Consider the following 17,330-nt stretch of genomic DNA (forward strand, 5'->3'; position numbering starts at 1 on the left):
TTCTTTGGAAAATAGTTTGAAATAGGGGTGCAACAACAATTAACAATTGTTTTCATGATCAATTAATCTACCGGTTATTTTCTTGATTAACTGATCAATCATGTTGTCTGTAAAATGTCAGGAAATAGTTGAGTGCCCATCAATGTGTACTGTACACTGCGTAAAAACAGGACTGACCGGAGCCACTGCCACACCTGCAGTAACCGTCAGTCACTGGTCATATTCTGTATTTATCTTCCCACTTCACGTTCCCCCTGTCACAGTGCTCATGATCTGGTTATGAAATATGCATCCAGTTCTTCCTGGTACAGTGCCGCTCCAGCTGCACGCAGCCCGGATCCAGTCCGTGCTTTTGCGGCTGCTGCCTGCCTGTTGTCAATGAACATCCAGCGCGTCCTCTCGGCTTTAGGCTTCTACGTGTTTCCATCGCTCCGCCTCTTCTCCCTATCTGGCTTTTCTCCCTGCTCTCTCTCTCTCTCTCTCTCTCTCTCTCTCTCTCTCTCTCTCTCATTGCATCCATTTTTGTGCATTTAAGAAATCTCCAAGAATTACCAACCTGGAGGAAAGCGAGCGAACCATAGTGACAGAGGAGGGTTAAGGACTCCAAACGAACACAAACAAGGACGGACCGGGCACCCTTTTATTCCAACATGCGAGTAGAACCTTTCTAAAGGATGGCAGCGATGGGTTAGACAGGATTTAACATGACTGCAAAATAAAAGGCAAGAGTTGGGTTTTTTTTTTTAACATCCTCTGCATTTTTCTTACTTTTTTTTTTTTTTTTTATTATCCCTGGATGGATGGAGGCTTGTGTTTGGAATACCTGAAGGTTGTAGCCTACATCCTGTGCACTCTTGCTTCTTTTAAGGGCATCTATTTCTAATCTTGAGTGTTTTCCATTTCAGAAATGTTCATGTGTAAAATTGGCGTTTCCACCTGCAACTGCTTGAATATTGCGAGTTCCCTGTTTGCCTCACTCGGCTGCAGCGTATTTGACAACCCCATTATGAACATTGAATAGATGAGGACGAAGCCTGTAATTAATATTGTGAGGCTTATTCCTACAGCACAGTGTAGCCTAATGTGTGCATGATACTCCTAACCAAGATGCCATGCCGTCTGTAAGCCACGGTGCCTCCAGCAAATCCGACCGCCAATTTGAATTTTGACGGCATGAAATGTACCAGAAATATCGGCCAGAATGCTGCTGCTTGACGGTGCTTTTCTCGTTTTTTTAGCCACTGTGTGTAAAAGATGTCTGCTCCACACGGGCCCCGGGGCGGCCCTGGCCCTGCTGCTGCTGCTGCTGCTGCCTCAGCGGCCGGCGCCATGCCGGAGTTGCCGGACCTCAGCCACCTCACCGAGGAGGAGAGGAAGATCATCCTCGGTGTCATGGACCGACAGAAGAAGGAGGAAGCGAAGGAACAGTCGATGTTAAAGTAAGAACAGGCGGAGATAGTGGGAGCTGTTGGTGCTGTTGGCGGCGGTGAATAACCCCGGGTGGTTGTGGGTTATTACAGTGTGAATGTGTATAACTGTCTCTCTGTGAGATACTGGTGGATCATGTTGCCTCCTGACATCCAAGCTAGAGCTTATATAGTCGACTACTAGCCGATAGGACCAAGGTGAGGTGGATCTTTCCCTCGCCTGGTTATCATCTCTTGACTCCCCCTTTAGAAAATACTTTATTTGAATGGCTGAGTAGCCGATCATTTTATAATGCGGCAGACACTCCAACCTCTTTACCCCCACTTTATAGCTCTATAGCTGTTCTCTAATGGGCTGGGTTAGCAGCAACGGGCGCCATTTTCACGTAAAAAGCACGCCAAACTGCTTAACCTTTCCCCACGAACGTCACCGAGATTACAAAATGTGACACTGGAAAGATCATTTAAGGTGTCCTTTGTGGCCATGGCGCACGCGGGTTTGTGTGATTTCAGATTTCAACGTTAAAGTCCCCCCCTCCACACGCTCCTCTTGTGTACAGATGTCGCTCGGAGCTGTTTCAGCACCACGGCGCTGTCCACTGTAGGGTTTTAGTTTTTAAGGTGGACCGGACTGTTTCAGCCATCATCGCTTTAACCTTTACTGTGTGAGCCATAACTATGCTTTATGGTAGAATATTATACTCTTAAAAACTCACTCGCTTGGTGTATTGTTAAATAAGAATTTGGTTTGACCTTCTTAGGAAAGCCAGGCTAATGAAGAGAGAAGGATTTCGGGGCGGTGGCCTTAAATATTTCCATCCTGTTGATTTTCTTGTAGTTTTCCCTCTTCAATGAAAATGATGCACATGCTTGCATGCTCACAAACCAGGAGATGTTGGGTTTTGACTATTTTATTTGAATGCAGTATTAATATTAGGCTACATTTTAGTTTGTAACTGATGAGTAAGTCTATCCAGATTTCTGCTAGAGATCTCTGGCAGGTTTACTGTTGCTGCAGCCTCCCAGCATGGCTAGTGACATTAGTGTAAAAGATGCGTGCCACTCTAACTGGGAGTTTTTTTTTTTTAGAGGCCTTAGAACTGTTGTTTCCCATCATCAGGTAAGTATTTGCACTAAGGCAGCATTCCTAATGGATTAATGAAAGTTGTGCAATCCCTGCCTAGTGCTGCTGCATGATAAACATGACTCATGTACTCCAAGACACGGCTACCTCAGCCGCTGTGGTGCGTGCTGTGTGAATCACCCAGGCCTTTTCTGCCTTCCCTCCCCTTTCACTGTCTCCCCCCTCCTCCCAAATAGCTGAGTGTTTTTCCTATTTCTCTTTCTCTGAGGTATAGGGGTTTGTCACTTTTAGTCACTCTTAGTCTGACAGTGATGTCAAAGCCTTGTCATGACTGAGCATGGGCTGAAGAGACTGTTCTTTGCAAGGGACATGACTGACTGACTGTCTCACCATAATGATTGGTAACTGATTGTAAGCCACACGAGCTGAAAGCATACAAGACATTGGGAGGTCAAAGAGGCCTTTGTATCGATTGCTTGCGTGCTAATTTGCATAAGAATTATGTTTCCAGCGTGGCTTACCTGGGGTTTTATCTCGCCAGCAGGGCTAAACTGCAGACGCTTAACAGCTGACAAAAGACATGAAGTTAATATTAAGGGCTGTTGTGTTTGAGAGATTCTGATTCATTAAAAAGTGTGCAGCAGGCCTCTTGACCCCTTTATGGCCTGTTAGTAAAGTATTTCAATATTTCATACAGCAAGACTATATTGGTTAGTTTTACTGTGATCTCTCTATATGTACAAGGTGACTCATCATGAGTCATCAAAACAGTAAATTCCCACTTTCCATACCTATGAATCACGCAAGCATAACATATCCTAAAGCAGTGTTAATATGCTCAGCCCTGGCATAGGTACAACTGCAGTGGATTAACTTGTCATTGGATGGTTTGCAGCATTTCCAGCAGTGTCGGAAACAAACACCCACACTGCAAAATCCAACCCTATAGTTCGTGCATCTGCACTGTCGCAGTCACGGTCCAACCCCACAGTGGCTTGGATTGCTTTTCGGGGAAAGTGGCAGTTTGAACATCGAAGTGTGTAATCTAACAGAGGGAATCCTGGGAGGATGGAAAAGAGAGAACGAGAGAGGGAGAGAGAGAAGCCTCCAGCTGCAGGGCTTGCCAACTTGCTGTCATCTCACTGGAGGTGCTACAGAGAGCGTGGATGGAAATCCAGTGCTGCTGACTTGCATGTAATTAGCTACTCTGTCTTAGCCTGCTCATTCTTAACAGGCCTGTGTATGTGTGTGTCTGCATGTAGAAAATGTGCTGCACCATTGAAAATCGATTTAGTCCATAGTCCTAAAGTCCATAAGGCGGAGCTCTACATAGCTATAGCTCATTCTGAGAATTCTGTCCTAGAATCAGCTCAGCTTAGTTCAGAATCTTAACATTTCTACATGCAAAAACATGTACGGAGTTGTCACTACAATTAAGCATGGCTGCAGGTGCATTTGTTCCATTAAACTGAATATGCTGGAGCTATCAGCTATCTTGGCTTTCCATGCGCCAGTGAGTCTCTGAGCAGTACAATAATGATGGTTATGGGACCCCCACCCCCACCCACCCAGACACAGTGTATCCTACAGGCAGACATCAGCTGCCTGTGATGGGGTGACCCACAGAATGCCCCGGGCTCCACTTCTCCTTTCTCCCTGCTCCTCCAGTCCTCAAGAGCTGCTTCCTGGTTCTGCTTGGTGGCTAGGAGGGGGCAGCAGGAGGGGATCCCAAGGGGGTCGTAATGTTCTCCATCCTAACTCTGACTTTCTCTTTCACACCTCTACCCTCTAACGCTTTAATTGTTTCTGTTTCTCTCGCTGCATATAGTGTTACCTGTATTATGAAGGCATGAGCTGATATTCGAGCACACACACACACACACACGCACACACACACACACACACACTATCTCACCACAGAAAGATGGTTAAACTTTGACCTTTAGGTGACAAGTATCATAACACTTATCTGTGAGCAATCTAGTGATATGTAAGCAAAAACTGTCTTTCCACTTTAAAGACCACATAAGCGTCCCAGTAAATATCCCAGTTCCTCCTTTTCCTTTTGACAGTGTTCAACTCATGAATTGGGGGGACTGTGTCATTCGCTCAGGGACCTCCTTTGACAATGCTAATTATACTGGCTGCCTTGTAGGAGGGACTCCCACTGAGATGCAGCTATTCCAGGGCTCTGAGGGTTTCTGCTGCTCTGCCATCTATTTGGGCACCCCCATTTTTGTTGCACAAGACAGAGGATGCCCCGAGTTCTCTTTCTATTTCCTGTATCTGGGATCATAATGTGTATCAAGAGGTTTTAGGATGTATTATCTCAGAGATTAACATTTTGTCTAAAGACCCCCATCTGAGATCATTTTTGTACCACTGAAATGTTCTTGAAATGTAAGTATTGACTTTTACACTATTTTCAATTAGTGCTTCAGTATTATTATCTATCAACATTCAGTATAACTATCATGACAATATGATGATATTATCATAAATGGAGACTCAATTACAGCAAATTGTAATTAAATACTAACAAAATGAGTTGTTGAATGAGTTGGTGACATGTCGTGATATATATTAATATAAAACATATTCTTTGTAAAACTGTGAAACTACACTTGTGTATTAGACTTCCATTGAATTGGGGGACTTACGAGAGACAGATAAAAAAAGAATGGTCCAAATCGAAGCAGCAGAGACCAAGATATCATGACTTTTCGTCCATAATATCAAACTCCAAAAACATTATGTCCTACAGTTCCCATAATGCAACTTCATAGAATATCTTTATTAGACCCTCCCATGCCTAGTAAAAGCACATGTCTTTCAATTAACCCCAGTTTGTAACGTAAACATTCTATTAAACATTTGTAGTTTTAAATCCCAAGCTTAGATAACCCAGATGACATCATCAGAGTTACTTTTTTTTAGACTTGGAAAACTTTCTCTCGAGCCACAGAAGACATTATACAACTATTTTCACAGACTGAGTAGTACTCTTTGTAACAATTCAGTTGATCTCCATGTGTAAAATTGGTGTAGTGTCCCTTTAATTTCAGCCATATTTCCCAGCCCTATTTTAAATAATACCTTGTTGCTATCTACACTGTTACACTGAAACTATTTACAGTACAGCATCATCCCTGTTTATTACACTACACTGTACACTGGGAGGTAACAGTGATGAGAATCTAATTATTTGATTTGGACATTTTATTATGAATGGAACTGTTTACATGAATAATAAAGGGGTTAAGGTTAATTTTAGTGATCCTAATTTAAAATCAACTGGTTTCTTATGAACTGAATACTTCGATTGACCCATCCTCTATCTGTTCTCTCCACAATGATTTGGAAATAATCACGTTCCTGGTTAGCATGCAACACAGCTATGGCGAGAGGTGTAGGGGGTTGGTGTGTGTGTGTTCACCATGAAGAGCGTTGACCTAGAATTAGCTTTGATTGATCACATCACATCCCATTTCCTTTTCCTGTTACCCCCGCCTTCCCCCACCACACATGCACACTCACACACCTCATCCCCCCGTCCTGGCCATTTATCTGATAGTACTAGAGAGTTCAGTGTACCAGCTGGGGTTAGAGCTACAGAGAGGCCCTGTGTCCCTGGAGTCTATACAGTAGGATCTCAGACCCCCTGAGAGAGTAGCAGCGGTAGAGTGCACACACACGTTATACAGGCCTAAGCATCAACACTTCAATGTTATTTGGCACTGGACAGACATTACCAAGTGGGAGATTTTCTGGGCACTGTGAGCGACCAGAAACAGAGAAAGACCTTAACTAAATACAGATTAAGTGACCGCAATTTGGTGGACAGAGACCCAAAGAAAATACAGTGTCAGCTCTGCAAACAGGAGCCAGAAGCAGAGCAACCCTTCCTGGTACACTGTAGCCTGTATAAAGAAAGGAGAAGCTAATTCTTTACCAAATTCAAAGTCGAATACCAAGAATTTAAAACACTCTCAGACCAAAACAATTATTTGGAAAAAATTGTCATTGTCATGGAAGCAGCAAAATATGCAAAATATGAGAAAATCAGTGAAACAGCACTTGAAACTTGACTGCATCTTTGTAACATAGTATAGTGTAGAGTACACAGTAAACCTTGTACAACCTGCTGTAGCAATACTGTACTTAGTTATGTTCATGCCAGTAAAGCAAATTTGAATTTGAAAGGAGAGAGAGAGAGACCTATGGTTGTGAAATGAGGCAAGGCAATGCTCAGAAGCTTCCCACTGGACAATATACAGTATACACACTCTCTCTCCCTCTCTCTCTGCCTTCCTCTTGTTCCCTTAGCTCACTCACCCATGCACACTCGCCTTCCCATGCAAAGAGCAGATTCTGTCATGATCGTTCCAGAGACTCCCATCCCCCATCACTTTCCCCAAGGGAGAGAGAGAGAGGGAGAGAGAGAAAGTGGAAGAGTGGATGCTGTCTTGACTATAAAGCAGAACGCACGCCAAATGAATACATCATCATGACAATTAAAGTAACAGTGTGTTTTGGTTATGGAAGGTTGGCCTGTTGTCAGGTGGTTTGGCTCAGCTGGAAAGGAAATCTGGTTAGAACACAATTGCCATCATTAAAATGATATATAATAAATGAAATAATATATTTACAAGCTGCTCATAAGCTGTGCTATTGTGGGAGATAAGTTGCATTACTGTAGTGTCGAGGTCCTTTGGTGCTCTCCTATCCATCTAGGTTTTTTTTTTTTTACATTTCAGCCATTAACCTATTGTATCTGTCAGATTGCCTCTAGCCCTGTACTTGCATGTGCTCTTTTTCGCTCTTCATTTGCTTTTTCTGTTTTATCCTGTAGCCTATACCTCCCAGTGTCTGAATGTAGGCTAACTATTCTACAGATTTACCTTGAGAGTGGCTCTGTTACCTTGCTGAATCACAGTGTAACTATTTTCTTTATAGGATAAGGCTGGTGTTATTTTTCTTGTATATTTTTCTCGTTGTCAACAAATCCAACGAAAAGACCAAAGCCAACCTCTTGTTAGTCCGTCTCTCAGTACTTTCCAACTTCCATGTCCTGTCTGTGGCACTCAGCCCCAAACCCATTTGTAAAAACAGGTCACAAATATATTATTTTGTTTTTAAAGTTCCAGTATGTAGGATTTAGTACCATCTAGCATTGAAATTGCAGTTTGCAACCATTTGAATACTGCTCGCCATTGGTTTGTCTGTTCTGGGCTACTGTAGAAACATGGCGGTGCAACATAGCAATCTCCGTGAAAAGGGACCCGCTCCCTATGTAGATAAAAATGGCTTATTCTAAGGTAATGAAAGCACAACGATTCTTATTTTCAAGCGATTATACACTAATGAAAAAATACTTATATATATTATATTCCATTTCTGCCAATAGCTTCTTCTAAATGTTACACACTGGACCTTTAAAGCAGCATGAATCCGTTTCTTTGGCCACCTGTGGGTAGATCCCCAGAACTAGCTTAACATCACACATGAAGTTTTACGGCTAACATGTCATCAAACACTTGTCTACTTACACATCCTGCAGACCTGAAGCAACAATGGCATTCATTTGAAGTTGTGTTTCTGGCCAACTGGAGAATGCAAGTCTAATATCCACTCTCCGTCTAGCTCTGTGTTTGTCCTTACCAACTACTGAGAAATACATTGTTTTCTTTAACTTGCTAAATGCTCTAATGTTACTGTGTTCACAAGCTAACGTTAGTTGCTAACTTTGTCAGGGTGCCACTCGGTGCTGGGTAGGTAGTGTACAACAGGTTTATCAGAGTTTTTTTGCAGGAAGCTGCCTGTTGCTGCCCAACACAAGGTTGATGAGAGCAATGAGACTGAAGAAAAACAGTAAAGTTGCGCGACATAAAACCAAAGCAATGAGCCTAAATGCTGCGTAGAGATGAGTGGAACTGTTGGGTGGGCTGATATTTATCTGTGGATTTGACTTTACAAGCAACCCCTTTCACATTACTTATAGCCATTTCACCAATTGTGTATCCAATTTATGTAGCTTTAAAAAGGCTGCGTTATTTCTTAAAACAGCTGGGAGCTGTAATTTTAGCAAATGTCAATCAAACAGGAGTAAATATGCATTTGTTGGGGACTATTTTTATCAGAGGGTTGGTGTGCGAGAGACTATTTATGGCAGCAGTGCAGTGCTGTGGTCGACTCAAAATAAACTACAGTTCTTATGTTCAGGGTAATAAAGGAACATGTCACCAAATACAACAGTGTGGCTCACTGATGTGTTTTTAATAGTTTTTGGACAACCATACAGCTCTACTGCATAGAGGAGGTTCAATCAGGATTTGGCTATGCAAGCAAAACTTTTTAGTAGGATCAATTCATTGTTTATTTTGGTTATTTCATGGGATTAGTTGACAAAAAAAAGCTTCACTTCAACTTGTTCTAATTAGGCTTTATGTTTGTATGTTGGGCTGGGTGAGAAAGGAAAGTAGAGGACACATGAGGATAAGGTAAGATGGAATAGAAAAAGAGACGAGAGGACAGGACAAGAGGAAAGTGTAGGATGGGTTAGCATAGAAGAGAGGAGAGGAAATGAGAAGGACGAGAGGAGAAGAGAGGGCAGGAAAGGAGAAGAAAACATCAGAGAGAAAATGAGAGAGACATTGACGTCTGAGATGCTATCAGCTCTCGTTGCTGAAATGACAGCCTCAGTCCCCATTGACAGAGCAATCAGCCTGCCATCTCCCATAGCCTGCTGTTCTCTTTCGTGGCACAGCACAGCACAGCATCGGGCTCTATTGTCTCTCAAGGCTTTGTTCTAAATAACATCTGCATTCGTCAGCATAGGTTTTATTCTCTTCTGGGCTTTTATCCCTCAAGTAAAGTTTGAAGGGATTTTCCTGCCCCTGGCTGCGCAATTTGAAATGCCCTTGGCGAAACATGACAGTAGGAAAATATTTTAGAACGAGAAGTAGGTTCTGTTAACTAGTACAAGAGATGTTGAATATTTATAGTAATGTATAAAAAAGTGTACACTGCAGCGCGATCCCTTTTTACTGTATGTGTTAAATAATTAGTCAACAGTGCCTCAAGCTGCTGTGATTTTTTGATAATTAACTGTATTTAAGCAGTTAATGTTGGACTGGTAAAATCATAAGCAGATACCTTGTATGTTAAGGTCCCCATTTCAAATCCCCAGCCAGAGAAAGCATTGTTTGTACTCCAGCTTGCATGTGAAAATGTATTCGAAAAATGTGATGCATTGTATTACTTTCCCCAGATGAATAGATGTTAAAAAGTATATGATTGCAGCATTAGCGACTAGTGTTCCTGGACTGATTCAGAACAGAACCCCACCACAGTTTCAGTACTAGAACATCTGGCCTGTTGTTACATAAGCCTCCCATCATGCTGTGCAGGAGTAGCCTGAACGAGACCAACACAATGCAATATACTGTAAATGCAGATAGAGCTGAATAGTAGTTTAAGAAAAGGAAAAACAGAAAAAAAGAGAGTTGAATAGAAAATGCAAAAGGTAGCCTCAGCCAGCCAGAGCAATGAGAGTAGAAACGTGAGAGCGAAAGGTACAGAGAAGGGGCCACTTTATCACTTTTATTGCCCATCCCCCGTCCCCATTCACCCTGAGTAGAGTCAATGTAGAGGAAGATATACAGCATCTGTCCCTCTGAGGGAAGCCCAGTGCTTCTGAGGAACATATGTGCCTGCTATAGAGTAGCTGGCAGCGTTGATGTTAAATGTATCTCTCAAAACCGCAGGGTAGTGTGATGATACAGTTGAGACAAAGTCAGCACAACACGCTAATGGGCTTTACACTACACACACTAGTTTAAGACGCGAAACAGGAGACTTATTTGTTACAGATTTTTCAAACTGTAAAAGGAAGACTGTGGGACAGGTGCTGTGTCAGTGTAGATAGTATAGCTAGTGAGGTGTGGTGCCTTTTCTCTCCCCCTGTGACATTCCCTCAGGGTTTGTTTTATGATTGTTGAACCCTGAAAGAGAAAAAGACATCTCTCCACTCTGTACAGCAGAGGTCTCAAACCACGTGGCCATTAGCCAGGTTTTCATTCTGACTAGACTTCACCAGTTAGTTAGGATGTTGTGTGAATCAGCTAAATCAGTCACAAACCTATGACCAGGGTTTGTCAACTCTGCTGTACAACAGTAAAGTCTAGTTTTATGTGTTGTTGTGAGTGTCTGTGTGTCCGTTTATAGTGTGGTAGTTGTGCATGAATCCAAAGAATATTTTCTGTTTAAGTCGGTGTACATGTACTGTGAGCAAGCGAGTGAGAAACAGAGATACCTGGATAGGTACCAGGTCATCTCAAGCTGATTGCACTCAAAGCGTGAGAACCCTCATGCTGTTAGTTGGACTATTAATAGGGGAGACATTCAGCTTTCTGCAGTGGCCGGCAAGCAGCCAGGCATCTAAACAGGCAGCAAGGCCTGCGGTCATTTAGGCGTCCAGGAAAGCCAGGCAGCAAGGCAAAGAAGCTTACAGGACAAGCTCCAACCCCCAGTAAGACAGAAGACCTCCTCCTAAAGTGACAGTAAATTTAGTTAAACAGAGCTAATTAAAGAACAATGGAATTGATAAATTCATTCTAAATTTTTAACAACAGAACCATTAAATAAAACCAGGCTTGATTTGATAAAAATGACTAACATTCATCATAGCTCTTTTTGCCATTTATCATTACAGTTTGCACTGTGATATCGCTTCCCAGTTTTCGGATATCAATTAACACATTTTTTGAAAAGTGGCTAAATATGAAGTTAGCGCCAGAAGGTAATTAGCTAGTTAAGCATATCATAAAGACAGGAAACCGGGGGACACAGCTAGCCTGGCTCTGTCCAAAGTTTAAAAACTCCGCCCACCAGCACTAGTTAAGATGCTATATCTTGTTTGTTTAATCTGTACACTAACAGGAATGTAAAATGACAACAATGATTTTACCTTTAGACAGAAGCAGGCTAACTTTTTCTCCCTGCTAAGCTAATCGTCTGCTAGCTCTAGCTTCACATGTTGCATACGGACAGTAGACGCTGAGTGGTATCTATCCTTTTCTGCCCCTTGTCTGGGTTCAGGTCATGGTGGTTACAGGCAAAGCAAAGATGCCCAGTTCCCCTTTTTCCTAGCTCCTTAATTTAGTTCCCCCTGGGGTTTCCACAAAGTCTGTCTGTCAATTCATTTATATTTTCATCAAGTCCAAACTCTCAATTTCATAAAACAGCAAAATGTTTCAGCTTTAAGCAAGGTCCACAGAAGGCCTCTCAGCAAGCTAACAGCTAACACTGTTGCAACAGCTAAACTAACATCCTTAGATATAAGCACATTAGCTCAAGTGAATGTTGCTGCTACTAAGGAAGGAGTTCTTAAAGTTTTTTTGGACCAGGACACAACTTGAGTAAAGTTAGACTCACCCCAGAATGCAAGCTCATACATTTCATATGGGCCACCTTGTTAAGTCCTATTTTTGGTAAACTAAGACCCAAAATAAGCTAGTTTTCATGTTGCAGATTCTTTAACACACAACACAGTACAGACCCTTGGTAGGATTTTTGACCCAGATTTTGACCCTGCAGTGAGAGTGAGACTAAGTTGAAAATTTGACTAGATATAGGCCTAAAATGTTGAGCTTGGTTACTTTTTTCTAAATTAAATTATGGTAATGAGATCCATGGGAATAAGAGCATCTACTAACCCACATGAATGTTAAAATGAAAAGAATTAAATTATAGCAAGCAATAAAAGGACTTGTTAATAGTCCAACCCCCCCCAGATGCTTTGCTCTGTGTGTCAGCTGGTATATTTACTAGCGGTAGTTTACACAGAGCGCTCTAATCTTTCCTTCCTTGTGTGTGTTTGTGTGTCTGCCCATGTTCTGCTCATTCAAGACTCAGCTGGTTGGAGCAGGTGCAAGCTGGTGACTCAAACACGTGCATGCTGCCGGTCCTTCTAATACGCCTTTGTGAGGCCCAAAACTCAAACCATCCAGTGCTTTCTATAAACAAATACAGCCTCCCTGTATTTGTCCAACACACACACACACACACACACATACTACACTCTCAATGAAACACCCACACACTCACACACATTAGCTCCGTGGAGGCCTCACAACCAGACAGTAGATTTTATTATGTAATAATGATTGGTGCAGAGTTTCTGTTGGAAAACTTTACATTTGCTTATGCAATCCCTGCTCACGTCATAGGGAGTTTTTTTTTAGAAGATACATACTGTAATCACATGATATATTTTTAATATTGCTGTGAAACTGCTTGCTTTTAATGCTTTTACAATTCATTTCCTGTTTGCCCTGCACATAATTCATATTCCAACTTTTATTGTTCTCTTGTGCCGTCACAATTCTCCTCCTATCGCTTTTAATTGGTTATTGTTCTTAGAGGTCTGGCAGGGATCAGGGGTTAGATGTTTAGTAGCATTACAGTGCTGGAGGTAGATTACAGAAGTAGCTGACTGACATAAATAAGGGACGATAAAGAGCAGCCGTTATCATCACGTCACTAATGCAGCCGCAGCCCTTATATAAGCCCACTGTTTGAACACTACACACAGGCACTACCATGTAACCTACACTAGGACATACTGTACAGTGTATAGACCACTGCTCGCACTGCCTAGGGCTGGAGGTGGCTTTGTAGGAGCTTTATATGCATTATTCCACAGATATCTGTATGTGTGCATGCGTTAGTGTATTCACGGTTGCTCGGTTTCTGTACTCTTGCATGTACTACAGTATTTAGCATGAAAATAACAGTGGGGAAGCCTGTTTTTTCATCCCCATCATCTGACACTGATCAGGAGAGAGACACAGAGAGCCGATGTTGTGATCCCGGGATCGTGCTCCTCGACCGAAGTCTGATGGAGGATCTCCCACTAATCCCTTAATATCACTCGTCCCACTGAGATACTGCCGCCATCGCCATGGTGATGCTGAGATGGCCTGGATGTGTAGTAGTGGAACGAGGAGGGAGGGAGGATGGGGGTGGGGTGTTGCTGCACAGAAGCACAGAAATCCTCCATTGTAAAACATAAATACAATCATTTGAAGCAGTATCTCAAGGCAGGAAATGCAGCCATTTAAAGTCCCCAGGCATAAGGCCACGAGAAAGAGGGGGGTGTTGCTGGGTTGGCTGTGTTTGTTGTAGACGGCGAGTAGAAGCTGGTCGCCTTATCCTCGAGTAGGCGGCCGCTTGGATGGTTGGTTGGCTGGTTGGCTTTAAATCTGTGCAGAGAGGCGGCTAATGCAAGGGAATCCTTTGATTTGGGATTTTAAAGCAGCCAAAGTCAAACAGACCTTTCCGCCATCGGACAGATGTTGACAGACAGCGAGTTCAAGTTAATTTCAGTCGTACAGTATTGTGGTCACATCTGTTTATCTGGCTGAATGTGCCAATCCTTAAAGCCCCTATGGTATGTGTCATGGAGTCTATGCAGTATATGATAACTTCAGTGGGTAACGGATACCTCAATTCCAGGGTGTGTAACACCATATGGCATCTAGAGCAATATTTCAGCAAAGTAATGGGTGTAACCTGTTTGCAGTGAGGTGATATCAGATTGCCCCTGTGCTTGTCTGCCTGTGTACATTGTATAGAGTTTAGTTAAGCAAGTTAATAGTGACGTGCTGTAGCGATGAATTGGGACAGGAAGGAGTAGAGCAGGCCGGGCCAACAATAGGCACGGTATCTATTACCTGTCTATTGTTAGCCATGGCCGGGCTATTATTATAGCCCAGAGTGAGACACAGACAGCTGACTGCAGTTTTAGTACAACCTACCTACTGCTCTCAGCCAGGGAACAACGGCATCGGGAGGTTTTTGTATGTGTTTGAGGATGACACTGATGGGAGTGGAGTTGAGTGTGAGGTTTAGATAGCGGCAGAGAATTGGAGTATGATCATGATCACCTTCTAATATATATATATATATATATATATATATATATATATTGCTCATGCTCTTAGCAAGTCTTATTTTTGGGATTAAACCTGAGATGCTCCAGTTACAAGATATTCCCTCACTAAAGAAGCCAGGACGAAAGGCTGAAACTAGGCTTTTGCTGACTATGAGACTGGAAATAATACGGCAATAGCGAGACCGGACAGAATTGTTGCTCGAGGAACGGTTTGATGCTTCACCGTGTATAGTAAAGGGTTAGAGGAGGACATGGAGACATTCAGCTGTATCTGTCTGGCTATTGGAGCTAGAGATTGGGCTAACTCAGAGGGCGGTGACCTAGCCGTGGTGGGGATAGAGCTGAGTTTTCTGGAGTATTCCCAGTGGAGCTGTTGAGTCTTGTATGGGAGGGGTTGTGACGTTAGCATGGGACAATGTCAGCTGCCAAGAAAGTGCTGATCACAGCCAGAATAAAATGTATCTGTGTCAGGATGAATAAAGTGGGCTGACAGGAGAAGCAACCAAGCATTCACATACAAAGGAAGACACATTGGTACACACACCATTACCAAAGCAAACAAGCACATATGTGCAAGAACACAAACATGGTGTATCACTACCTCTGACTAAATGTTGCCTATATAGTTGATACGTTTCCACTGTACAATAAACTAGCTGTATTTAAATGAATGTTATACATATGTTTCCTGTAAGCCTTGCATGGAAATACACTTGTGAATGTGTGGGCTGCTGGGTGATTAGCTGACTCTTTGCCACTTGGAAATCTCTCAGGACGGGAGATATGGAGCAGCTCAATTGAATCCTGGCAGGTAATCTAAGGAAACAGATGGATTTTAGTTATATTTGGCAGCAGATTAGCCACTTCCCCGTTGCTCAGAAAATCTGCTGTTGCCAACTCTTGTTTGACAATCTGAATATTAGTCCTTGGTCAGGAGGTCTGGGTTGTGCGCTGTTAGATTGCCTATTCTGATGAGTGTGCCCCATGGATTCAATCCTATCTGTGCTTTCTAAGGCTGCAGCTGTGGTAGCTGGCCAACCCCTCCACACCGAGGCGCTTGCCCTCTTGCCGTCCCTCCTGCCCTACCTATCGCACTGTGCCAGTGCCCCATGCCAGAGGAAGTTATCAGCGCTCTATCCCCTACCCCTAATCCTCTCTGAGGTGGAGAGAAAGTGTTAAGTAGCACTTCTTCTGGCATTTATTGGAGAGGTAGCATGAACAGGTGTCTCAAGACCTAATCGTCTGTCTTTAAATGAGCTGCTATTTTTAGTGCACACTCTCCTTTTCTTGGAGATTTGCAGGGAGTGCATAGTAGAAGTGGTACAATGGGAGATTTCTGTTTATGTATCTGGGATAATGCTGACACAGTCATACACTGTGCGTGTTGCTTTTCCTTATGTGGCTGGACAGAGTACAGTAACACATTCTTAAGGGACTTTGGGTGGAATTGGAGTTTCTGCTAGATTTAACACTAACTACGTTTTTTTTCTTCCTACAAGCTATCCAAAATCTCCTTATTCAGTGTTGTTTCCACATTTTGGACATTTCTTTACAAATGTGCGGAATATGGGCATTATTACACATTGTATACACTACATTAGTTTTCTTTGCTTTGGTTTGGTTTTGTTCTCCCATAAACAACCTGCACATAACACACTTGTCCAAATGGTCACAAAAAAAGAAGAAAACCAAAACAAAAGACACAAATTCAACCCCAAATGGGAACTAGACAAGTAGAGACTTTAAATGGAATCAAATAAAACTATAATGAGCACATGAAAATAGCACTAAATGTAAAAATAACTTATTTCCATAGTGGTTCTGGCCTTCCCCAAATCATGATAACAGCAAACACTGCTGTGCCCCTGCTACATCACAGACTTAAGTTGTGACATGTAGATTTGATTATAGTAAATATTACTCATTACAAATATTAGATTTTTACTAAAATACATTCACCCATATCTCCTCATTCCATTTCTTTTAATGAAAGGTTTTTACACCTGTTTTTGAAATTGAATACCTATGCTGTTCTCTGGTATGCTCAAACACCTCTAAGTAGTCTGGTGCCTGGCTATTCAGGCACACGCATGACTTGCTGCTAAACACTGAACCCTATATTAGCAATGTTTAACCATTTTAGTGATTTAAATTGTCCTGTACTTAAATGAGTTATTTTATTGTAATAAAAAATGTAAAATATAATTTATTTTGTACAATTTGTAAGTGGGTCTGTTGTTGCTTAAAAAAACATGCTAATAGTAATTACATGCATAGTCAATTCTTGATTTTTTTCAATTTAAAAATGTAGGCATTAGGCATTTTTACTAGATACATTTTCATCAGGTAACCCACCTAGGTAGGTTACTAAGGTGTGGCCATTTATCATGACTCCTTCCCCATGTAATGTATCATCATACTGTATGCACTAACATACTATTACCGCACCAACATAAAACACATATCATACTGTTACTAGGCAAGAAGAGAATTCGCAATTCAGCAGTGCCACAGCCTCCAGTGAGAGATTTCCCTGTAGGTCACTTGCCTCTGAGTGAGTTCAGACAGACATTAACTTCATCTCTGGGTAGTACTGACTGGCTGGGATGGTGTTAATGATGTATGTAGTTGGTATTTACCCACTGAGCCAGATTACTCCCTTATGATCCAATTATCACTCAGTCTTTAGTGGACTCAGAGGGCCTGCAGGGTCACTGCTTAGCCATGAGATCCTCTATCACAGATTTTCTACTTAAGTGTTGATGCCAAGACAAGGCTGCATCTCACTATCTGTTTAAACTGTCAAGCAATGTAGGATGCCAGTATCCTGCTCTAAAATCATTTGAGCATGCATTTGTAACAT

General features: G+C 42.3%; 1 protein-coding gene across 25 annotated transcripts in view; it reads left to right on the plus strand.

The window, feature by feature from the left end:
- The first annotated feature begins 451 nt into the window (after positions 1-451).
- The window catches only part of rims2a (regulating synaptic membrane exocytosis 2a), a 154,861-nt gene continuing 137,982 nt past the window's right edge, over positions 452-17,330 (plus strand). For 5 of the 25 annotated variants that reach the window (XM_044207218.1, XM_044207223.1, XM_044207220.1 and 2 more), the window contains exons 1-2: positions 454-722; positions 1,239-1,439. In XM_044207218.1, coding sequence (XP_044063153.1) covers positions 1,255-1,439 — 185 coding nt within the window. In that variant the 5' untranslated portion in view covers positions 454-722; positions 1,239-1,254. Of the gene's footprint in view, positions 723-1,238; positions 1,440-17,330 lie in introns of all 25 variants that reach the window. The other 20 variants (XM_044207230.1, XM_044207222.1, XM_044207219.1 and 17 more) reach the window with 13 other exon arrangements.

The sequence above is a fragment of the Siniperca chuatsi genome, linkage group LG9 (assembly GCF_020085105.1).
Source record: "Siniperca chuatsi isolate FFG_IHB_CAS linkage group LG9, ASM2008510v1, whole genome shotgun sequence".
Classification (NCBI taxonomy): Eukaryota; Metazoa; Chordata; class Actinopteri; order Centrarchiformes; family Sinipercidae; genus Siniperca; species Siniperca chuatsi.